At 33.8% G+C, this 10,483-nt stretch overlaps 2 protein-coding genes across 2 annotated transcripts; both read left to right on the forward strand.

Annotated features, from left to right (window-relative positions):
* Window positions 1-828: 828 nt before the first annotated feature.
* LOC108575383 (elongation factor 1-alpha) lies at window positions 829-4,972 on the forward strand. The gene is made up of 5 exons (XM_017938160.1): window positions 829-912; window positions 2,279-2,455; window positions 2,716-3,324; window positions 3,519-3,794; window positions 3,950-4,972. The coding sequence occupies exons 2-5, from the start codon at window positions 2,312-2,314 to the stop codon at window positions 4,304-4,306; spliced, it is 1,386 nt and encodes a 461-aa protein (XP_017793649.1). The 5' UTR covers window positions 829-912; window positions 2,279-2,311; the 3' UTR covers window positions 4,307-4,972.
* Window positions 4,973-5,725: 753 nt separating this feature from the next.
* Window positions 5,726-6,520, forward strand: LOC108575371 (28S ribosomal protein S14, mitochondrial). The gene is made up of 3 exons (XM_017938144.1): window positions 5,726-5,834; window positions 5,942-6,082; window positions 6,227-6,520. The coding sequence occupies exons 1-3, from the start codon at window positions 5,760-5,762 to the stop codon at window positions 6,410-6,412; spliced, it is 402 nt and encodes a 133-aa protein (XP_017793633.1). The 5' UTR covers window positions 5,726-5,759; the 3' UTR covers window positions 6,413-6,520.
* The last annotated feature ends 3,963 nt before the right edge of the window (window positions 6,521-10,483 follow it).

Here is a 10,483-nt window from a genome sequence, read left to right on the forward strand (position 1 = left end):
GATAAATCTATGTACACAACACAACTAAGATAAATACAAATAAGATAAAATGTAATATGAAAAAGATACTGAGATCACAATGTATTAATATGTATATATCTATATCGATTAATGTAAATAATAATATTAACAAGGTAACCATTCTATATTATTTAAATATGTATAATAGAAATATTGAGTTTCTCTTCGATTTTGCGTGGTGATCTCTACAGGTCACGTTTCAGCACAGCCGTACCGCTCCGACATACATAAGCAGCAGATGCATTGAACTTACCAAACCGACTTTGACCAAGTGCTCCAGTAGAAGGAGAGTGGAAGAAAATCGAATTTCATGTCATGTTGTTGTTTGGCATCATGTGCATTCAGGGTCATAACATTGAATCTAGTATTATGGATGTGCGAATGCATCCTTAAACACAGTAGACCTAATATTTTCTGCTTTGAATATTTCTACATATCTTCTTCCCGATTCCATACTGCATGCATGCATGCATCCTAGGACTATCTACACATATATATGAACCTCGGCACGCCTGTTGTTGCTGCGTAATCGTAACCTCCAACCCAGTGCTTCATCCTCTAAAGACTTCAATTTCAGTGCTCATTAGTCAATGATTTTTTAACGAGTTTATCAAATGAATGTTAACCAACCTTTCTTCTAATTTATAAGATTATCAGTTATGTAATATAAATAGTAAATAGTATATGAAAAATTGATTTACTGTTTTGCAAATGATCAATATGCTGGAGGGGCTGGGTTCGAGGCTACATCTGCGAAGCCGTATGCGCATGTCACTTTACTTGGACGATCTCTTTCTGTCGTGGCATCTGGAGGTGAGTGGTTGTTCGTGGTTTACGCACAGGAGTATAATCCGTCGATTTTCTTACCGGAAAGGTAGCATCGGACGTCAGGTACGGAATAGAACAACGAATGAAATATGGACAAAATGTGTAGTGACAACAGTTTTACTGAAATATTGTTTTTCTCGGTGAATTATAACATTGGAAAACGGACGCATGGTTGATCGTTATATTTGCCGGCTGTTCAAACGCAAACCACATGCTGATCTTTGTTAAATTCGTTTATCGTATATTTTAAAAAGCACTTTGACTTTTGCATTTAATTGTTGATTATACGGGAAAATTTATGGGGTACAATAAATAATTAAAAGTAATTTTAAACTTAAAAAATTAGAAAAATGCAAATAACCGGATGCAGTATGGCGGTCGCTTGTCAGAGCTGGAGTTTCGATTCCGAGTTCATGAATCACTGGAAATATCCTTAGTGTAAAATCTTGATTGTGCAGTTCACGAAGTTTTAAAAATATTAACAATAGTAATTTTAACAATGTAATAAGAAAAGAGCTGCAATTATCGCTTGAATCTTCGTAATTAAAGTATCCAGATACACAGTACAAGCTACTGGAAATCGTGTGCAGTGACGACATTGTAGGACGACTCTTCGCCAACAATGGAACTTGCTTGCTGATTTCTAGTGTAGTGACTCGTTAAACCAGTCATTTTTTAATTAATAAATAAATTATCGCAGTGTTGAAGTGATTAAAAGTGAAAATTACATCGCAGGAAGTAATAAGTGCAAAATTTAGTAGTTGAACGGTATACTTGTATCAATATTTGACGCACTGATACTTGTTGCACATAATTTTTTAATTTGCAAATATTTTGACAGTTTTACTTAGTTCACGTTAATTTTTACTTCCAAATTTAATCTATTACCCCAAATGTTTGTTAACGTAGGAATAATAAGATACGTTTGTAAATTATTCAATCATATTATTACATTTGTTGTAAATTTTAAAGTAGCAAAATTTAAATATGTACAAAATATTGCGGCTCTTTTCATTAAACGTAATTAAAATTGGTTCATAACGTGGCGTTGTGCAATGCCAAGCGCAAAGAAATTCATGGCAACGTTGCAATGTTCTCGCCATCTACAAAATGGCTGCTAGTTCCGTTCTCGAATATTCAGATATCGCCACGTGGACGTTAAACCGCAAACACCTGCTGCATTCGTAATAGAAATTGCTAACTTTTAAATTTGTATAACTTTAACAAGAGTAAATATTTCTAAGCAAAATTTGAAAGAATTTAGAACAATTACAAAATTTTAGCTACGAAATAAGTTCGAAATATTTTTCATAACATGATGTGTGAACACAACCTTTTAAAGTAACATTATACGTTCGAGAATTTAATTTTAATAGTTCACTTTATTTACTACTTTGCAATTAAATTAATATATATTATTTTATTACAGAGTTAACCAAGAAAGTCTCGCCAAAACTTCATCATGGGTAAGGAGAAGATTCATATTAACATTGTCGTTATTGGACATGTCGACTCCGGCAAGTCCACCACTACTGGTCACTTGATCTACAAATGCGGTGGTATTGACAAACGTACCATCGAAAAATTCGAGAAGGAAGCCCAGGAAGTAAGTAATTAATATATACAATATTTGTAGGCAAATATAAAATGTAACTTGTTGCAATTAGTTTTTAATATTATTTACTTTAATGTCGCAAATTTAAGAACTTACAATGAAATATTGACGTAATTGTCACTGATATTTTTCTTTGGCACAGTGATAAAGGAATAGAATTTAGAGTAGAAGATATTACATTATATTTTGTATGCCAAATTGAAATTGCATATCAGCTATAAAATTCTAATATTATGATAATAAATTTTTAGATGGGCAAAGGTTCCTTCAAATATGCTTGGGTATTGGACAAGTTGAAAGCTGAACGTGAACGTGGTATCACTATTGACATTGCTTTGTGGAAATTTGAAACTGCCAAATATTATGTTACTATTATTGATGCACCTGGACACAGAGATTTTATCAAAAACATGATTACTGGTACCTCTCAGGCTGACTGTGCTGTATTGATTGTTGCTGCTGGTACTGGTGAATTCGAAGCTGGTATTTCGAAAAATGGACAAACCCGTGAGCATGCTCTGCTTGCTTTTACTCTTGGTGTAAAGCAGCTGATTGTTGGTGTAAACAAAATGGATTCCACTGAACCACCGTACTCCGAATCCCGATTTGAAGAAATTAAGAAGGAAGTGTCATCTTATATTAAGAAAATTGGTTACAATCCTGCTGCAGTTGCATTCGTGCCAATTTCTGGTTGGCATGGAGATAACATGTTGGAGGCTTCTGCAAAGATGCCTTGGTTCAAGGGATGGATTGTTGAGCGCAAAGAAAATAAAGTTGAAGGAAAATGCCTTATTGAAGCACTTGATGCTATCCTTCCACCTACCAGACCTACAGACAAAGCTCTTCGTCTTCCTCTTCAGGTCTGTTGTACTAGAATTGTGTAACTAGTTTTTTTCTTCGCGTGTTATGATGATAATATTGTTTATTCATTCGTGGTTTTCACCAGAGAATTTAACTATTCAGTGATGGTTAGATACGTCTGATAAAAATAAAAGTTTTGGAAATTACTCATGTTTTAAAGAGCGTATAATAATAATGTTGAATTTGATTATAGGATGTATACAAAATTGGTGGTATTGGAACAGTACCAGTCGGTCGTGTTGAGACTGGTGTGCTGAAACCAGGTATGGTTGTCACATTCGCTCCTGCGGGTCTGACCACTGAAGTTAAGTCCGTGGAAATGCACCACGAAGCTTTGCAAGAGGCTGTTCCCGGTGATAATGTTGGTTTCAACGTCAAGAACGTGTCAGTTAAGGAATTGCGTCGTGGTTATGTAGCCGGTGACTCAAAGAACAACCCACCTAAAGGTGCTGCTGATTTCACTGCACAGGTACATATTTACAATAATATTAAAAGTTACGGGTAAATTATTCTAATATAAATTTAAATAATTTATATTCATTAATTAGCATAATGATGAGATATGTACATACATATATTTTTTATTATTTAAAAAATTACTTATGCCTTTCATTTTTGTTATAGGTCATTGTGTTGAATCATCCTGGTCAAATTAGTAATGGATACACACCAGTGTTGGATTGCCACACTGCTCATATTGCGTGTAAATTCCTTCAAATTAAAGAAAAATGTGATCGCCGTAACGGAAAAACCACGGAAGAAAATCCAAAATCCATTAAAAGTGGAGATGCGGCCATTGTTTTGCTTGTACCAAGCAAGCCTATGTGTGTTGAGGCTTTCCAAGAATTCCCGCCTTTGGGACGTTTTGCTGTTCGTGACATGCGTCAAACAGTAGCTGTCGGTGTCATCAAAGCTGTCAATTTCAAGGATGCTACTGGCAAAGTCACCAAGGCTGCCGAGAAGGCCCAGAAAAAGAAATAACTAATTTCCGTATATGTGTATCGCCAGATGGGCTTCGGCACATAGTAGTTAAAGTAGTTTACTTTCTTTCTTCACGTTCCTCGCGCGAGACCAGCATTACGTTGTTGTCACTGGGGACTACAATGTTTTTTACGAAATCGCGACCAATAATTAAGGATAATAGAGTCGGTAAAGAATCGCGACGACTGGCATTTTATGTGCATAAAATTGCGCATTCGCCATATTTTTTTGATATTCGTATATTCCATTTATCCAAATGGTTACTCCGTCACTTTTCTCATCGTAAAGAATTTCGTAGGAAAGGTAAACTGCCAACAAGTGCATGCAAGCAGATACTTTTCTCGTTCGCGAGTTCCATGAAAAAAGAAAATGAACTATGGAAACTACCTATAACATCTGTTTCACAAGAACATCAACAAACATCATAATTTAGCTCGGCTTAATTATATTTTCTAATTATTATACGGAAATAAATCCTATATCTGCGATATTCGAGAAACATCTCATTATTATTTTTTTTGCCGTCATTATTATTAATTAATCATCGCCATCCTTATCGTAAAATGCTTCATATTTCCGACATCATTTTTAAGAAATTAATTTGAAAAACTGCAGTTGTTTTAATTCATCATTATAAATCGGATACATCGATCGTAAAAAAAAAATGAAGCAGCTAGAAAAGGAAGATTGGTAGTTCCAGTAAGAATTTAATTGAGAGATGGGACCTGTTTTTTAATTACTTTCCAATTACCTGAGTAGGTAAGGAATTGAACTGCTGAAGATATATACACAAACACTTTTCTACGATATATTTCTTTACAAAGATTTACTTTGTCTTTTTACACGTTCTATATTGGAAGGAAGTATGTGCGGAAGTACGATTGCTCTGCAACGGTTCCACACTTTTAGCCGCGATTTTCCGATTAAAATTGATTAACAACGGTTTTCTGTACATACATATAAATAACAATAAAAATGAATAAAGGAGCTACAGAAACAAAAGCATTTTATTCTATTACTCCCTTACCCCTATATATATATATAAAATACTGGTGAATAAATCAAAATTGAAATAAATATTTGTTATAACTTTTTGTATGATTACTGAATCACTAAATCGTTTACTCGAAATATTTTAATATCTTGGATACATTATTGTAGCATAAATATTGATTCTAGTTGTGTGGGTAGTGATGCATTAATATATAAAATAGTTTTATTAAATACTTGTTTGAACGAATATTAATCTACAAAATAATTTTCGAACAAAATTAATCTGAAACAGTTTTCTATAGATAGGTCACAAATGTTGTACTTGTTAATACTTATTTAAAAGTTTGCTTGAGAAATGTAATAAAACACAGGTTCATAGGTAGAATACCACATATAACCATAGTAAATTCAATGTGTAATATGACACTGAATATCATGGAGAACAGCTGTTAAACCAAAGATGGCTGCTCTAAGGAGTTGTTTATCAGCATTTTCAAATATTTTCTCAAATAAAACAAATTTTGCAGCATGCTGTGTATGTATAATTTTTAAATATTTTATTTACTAATGTGTGTTTATTTTTTGTTATAGAAAGTTACGTTCTTTTTCATAGTATTTAGTTTAAATTTATTGCGTATTTAGTTTCAGCAAGTACGCGATAAACATGTTGGTCGATGGACGATTCGTGATAATAAACGAAGAAAATTGGCTGAGAAATATGCACCGGAACGGTTACGATTAGTAGCAATGAAAAGAAACGATATTTTACCACCTGAACTTCGGGTAAATCAAGTGTACACCGTTTAACCTCAAACTGTAATAGATGAACACGTAGAAATTTCTTATGTTGAAAAATATATGAGTTTACTGTAACAACAAATTATATTTTATATTTAATTAACGTAATTTTATTCTCTCTTATTTTAGGAAGCTGTTGGTAAACAAATAGATGAGACGATTCCTCGTCAAACTGCTCTGAGACAGTTAACACAACGTTGTGTATTAACTTCTCGAGGACACGGTGTTGTTTGCAGATGGAGGTTGTCAAGAATTGTATTTCGCGACTTAGCTGATTATAATAAACTAGCTGGTGTTCAACGAGCTATGTGGTAGAAGTTCTGTAGAAAATATTTCTTTAACTTATTGTAAAAGTGATATTTCATTGTAAATGCAATAAAATGTAAAGTCATGAAATAAATATGCATGTAAGTTAATCAAGCAGCAGACAAATGTTATTCAATGTCTATTACAATTTCATTATGTTGTCCTGCCACTGATAAAGATAAAAATTTCGTGAATCTTCAAATAATTAAGAATAATTTAATATAAAGGTGTCTCAGTTTAATCGATCCGTGCAATTATCTTCCGAACTATTCGTTATTCGAAAAATTTTTCATATAAGACTTACTTAAGGGGATACCCCTTAAAGTAAGAACAAAATTAATTAGAATGTTCTCAATTTTACAATCTGTAAGGAGGAACATTAAAAATTACGTAGTTTCTTATTATCAGAGTTTAATTTAAGGATTCTAAGAAAGACCAGAGGGATTGTTCAGCTCAGTCTGCCGTCAACGTTCAAAGTGGAAGGATAGAGAGTATCGTCAGAGATGAAGTACTATCAGGTTGGTTGATTTTTAAAATAAAAATTCGTTGAATTTTTCATCTTTAATAATGGTTATTGTAAATTAGAGCATAATTGCATGTAGTAAGCAGTTTAAAATTGATACTTGTAAAAAATTTGTGATTGCTTTAACATTACTAATATGGAAATAGTAAAATAAAGTTTCTGATTCATTTTCAAGTACTTTGACTATAGAATAATTAGTGCTCCTTGTTAAATAACAATTTAGATGATTGTTTATAACTATTGGAAGTCTTAAATGTATGCTATAACATAATAAAACAGCTTAATATACTACTTTTGCATTAACTTAACCATTGTATGCAGTAGATTAGTCGAAAATTGTTTATAATTTTTATTAACAATTAGAAAAATTAATGTTCTTATTGTTTAAATTACAGATGAAGCTCCCAGAACCTCATAAAATACTAGGAAAGAACTTAAACATCAGGAAAAACGAAGAAATGCAATTATTTATTGTAAAATTATTGTTTAAAATGTATATTACAAAAGGTTACAAGTTACCAGTATTGTTTTACAGCATTTTACAGTCTATTTACTTCTCCATTACACACTAAATTAATTTCCTATTGCACAAAACCCATTATTTCATATTCCATTACACAATTAAATAAATTATTTGGATTATTTCGATTTCTACAAATTCCTAGCGATTTCCGAACTTAGTTTACTTAATTTTGCAATGGAATTCTTATTGGAAGATGCTGATGTTCCATTAGTAGTGTTTACCACAAAGGATAACTCGTCCAGGTATTCAGCTATACAGAAATGAGTAAGATAAGGAAGGGAATACGGTTAGACAAGGATAAAAAAATGTTTCGCATAAAGCTAACGCCATCTCGTGTTTGGCTGCGCGAACTAACCACTCGTTACTCGGATCACAGAATATGAATAGAGGTATTAGACAAGGAACGCACTACTGTGCGAGAAGGATAGAGAGAAAACGTTTCCTATTGGTCCGCGGAATCTAAGCTCCCCTAACCACGCTCTAAATCAAGTCGGACAGAGAAAAATCATGAATAACTCTTTATTTACGATGATTCTGTGAACTTTTAGAATTGAAGAATGTAGTGTGGACCTTTATGAACTTTCACATATAGATAATGATGCACTAAATCCTTTCATTAATTAGTTATCAACAATTTTTATGCGGAGCGTCGGAAGCAATGCCGCACACGCTTCTGGTTTTTCAATAATTTTGCAACTTTATACGAATAATTTGTACACTTTCATACATGCATTAGAAAGATTATTCCTTTAGCTAGTTTCCTCTTCTATTTTCATTAACATATTCTTCGTAATTTGCGAGATATTAAACATTATTTGGGTGAGTACTGCACTCGTCGCATTCAAGCGTAAAGGATTTCCGTCGTTTTCACGAATATACATGATTAAGTTTGCACGTGGAAGTATGTAGAATATAGTATAGACCTTTGTCTATATTCTGCAATAATTTTTAAATGCGTAGGTGATATGTTTTATTAGATATTGGCAATTGTTTATAAGAGATAACTATGCTCGAGTACGATGAATAGGAGACTCTCTCATATAATATTTAATAACTTTTAAACTACAAGGGTTATATTAATAAAAATTATATGTGAATCTACATATATAGTCTACATAGGGTGCCCGCGATTGATTCCCGGCTGCTCACGAGGGTGAATCGAATGGACGTGTAAACTAATGTGCTCGTAATTTGCTTTAAGATATTGTACGAGAGGTAGATAAGAATTATGAACGGTACTGCTTTAAAACTTCGATATTATTATTTCTGTGTGTCGTTTTTGCTGGTTAATCGGTGGAGGGTTCTAAGAATTCGATTGGTAACTTTATTTGAGAGAAGAGAATACACTTTGGGAGGTTTCAATTGTATTGCAAGTATATTTCATTTCGAATGGGATGAAATTTCTACTTAGTACAAAACTTATTTTAATAAGGAACACGGTTAATGCATATATGTTCCATAGAGATGCTTTCGTAAAAGCCGCATTATCCATAGATGAATAAGTTGAAAATGTGGCTTAGCACTTTTTCATTTGAACACAAGTGCTCAAGTAAATGCTTGTGGCAATGCTTTGCGTACAAAGTACTGCATACAACAATGTTTTGCATGTCGTACAGCGTTACAAACGACAATACAACATTGTGACTCTCGCGGGCTCCCGAAAAAAGCACATTGATGCAAAACGCGTAATCGGGTTTGCAACTTTGTTGCCGGGAGTCGCTCCCGAAAATTGCACAATGTTGCAAACGCGTTCTGGGTTTGCAACTTTGTTGTCGCGGAAATCCGCACATTGTTGCACATCGCGCCGTATTGCAACAATGTGCAATTTCGGGAGTGACTTTCAGTAACAAAGTTGCAAGCGCGATTCTCTCTTTATTGTAAGCTTTACCTTAATAGAACTGCTTAACATGTTAATTTCGCACTGAATTAACCATTGAATTCGGTAGATTCGTCGGAGATTGTTTATAACTTTTATTAACAATTAGTAAAATTAATGTTTTTCTTGTATAAATTACAGGTGGACCTTCCAGAGCACCATCAGAAGCAAGGAACGGTCTTGAACATCAGGAGAAACGGAGATATGCAACTAATTATGAAAAAATCAATTGTTTATTGTAAAATTATTGTGCAAAATGTATATTACAAAAGGTTACAATATACCAGTATTGTTCTACAGCATTTTACAGTCTATTTATTGCTCCCTTACGCACCAAATCCATTTCCTTTTGCAAAAAACCCATTGTTTAAACAATATTCCATTGCAAAATTGAATAAACTAATGCCAGAAACCACCAGGAATGCGTAATCATCGAAAAATTCGAAAAAATCCCGAAATTCTAGCGTAAACTACGGAAATTACGGAAATATTTCGAAAATCGCGCGAATATACTCGTTCGGTGCTAGAGTCCCCGAGAATTCCTGGAAATCACGTCATTTCTCGGAAATGACGAAAATTCCAAGAATCGACGCGATTCCAAGAATTGACCAATGGCCCTTTGAATATTTCGGTCCTCGAGAATTCCTGGAATTTGGTCAGTTCCGAGAATCGAGTCACTTCCAGGAAGAGACCTCCTGTCATATCATATTCGCCTATTAGAAAGTCGATTTTCAGCCAAAGGGTCTTCGAAAATTTCAGTTCTCGAGAATTCCTGGAATTTTCGTCATTTCTCGGAAATGACGTGATTTCCAAGAATCGAGGCACTTCCAAGAATCGACCTCCTGTCATATCATATTCGCCTAATACAAAGTCAGGATTTTCGATTTTCGAAAATTTTTGGCCGAAAATCGACTTTCTAATAGGCGAACATGATGTGTAAGGAGGTCGCTTCCTGGAAGCGACTCGATTCTCGGAAATTTCGTCACTTCTCGGAAATGACGAATATTCCGAGAATCGACGCGATTCCAAGAATTAACCAATAGGCCTTAGAAAATTTCAGTTCTCGAGAATTCCTGGAATTTTCGTCATTTCTCGGAAATGACCAAATTTCCAAGAATCGAGGCGATTCCAAGAATTGACCAGTGGACCTTCGAAACT

The sequence above is a fragment of the Habropoda laboriosa genome, unplaced genomic scaffold (assembly GCF_001263275.1).
Source record: "Habropoda laboriosa isolate 0110345459 unplaced genomic scaffold, ASM126327v1 scaffold143, whole genome shotgun sequence".
NCBI lineage: Eukaryota > Metazoa > Arthropoda > Insecta > Hymenoptera > Apidae > Habropoda > Habropoda laboriosa.

What these genes read in the sequence shown, in the direction of transcription:
- LOC108575371 (XM_017938144.1), top strand. Translation starts at nt 5,760, where the DNA reads ATGGCTGCTCTAAGGAGTTGTTTATCAGCATTTTCAAATATTTTCTCA. An exon ending in CAAATTTTGCAGCATGCTGT is followed by an intron (nt 5,835 to 5,941) that starts GTATGTATAATT and finishes TTGCGTATTTAG; the next exon opens with TTTCAGCAAGTACGCGATAA. An exon ending in TTTTACCACCTGAACTTCGG is followed by an intron (nt 6,083 to 6,226) that starts GTAAATCAAGTG and finishes CTCTTATTTTAG; the next exon opens with GAAGCTGTTGGTAAACAAAT.
- LOC108575383 (XM_017938160.1), top strand. Translation starts at nt 2,312, where the DNA reads ATGGGTAAGGAGAAGATTCATATTAACATTGTCGTTATTGGACATGTC. An exon ending in TCGAGAAGGAAGCCCAGGAA is followed by an intron (nt 2,456 to 2,715) that starts GTAAGTAATTAA and finishes ATAAATTTTTAG; the next exon opens with ATGGGCAAAGGTTCCTTCAA. An exon ending in CTCTTCGTCTTCCTCTTCAG is followed by an intron (nt 3,325 to 3,518) that starts GTCTGTTGTACT and finishes ATTTGATTATAG; the next exon opens with GATGTATACAAAATTGGTGG.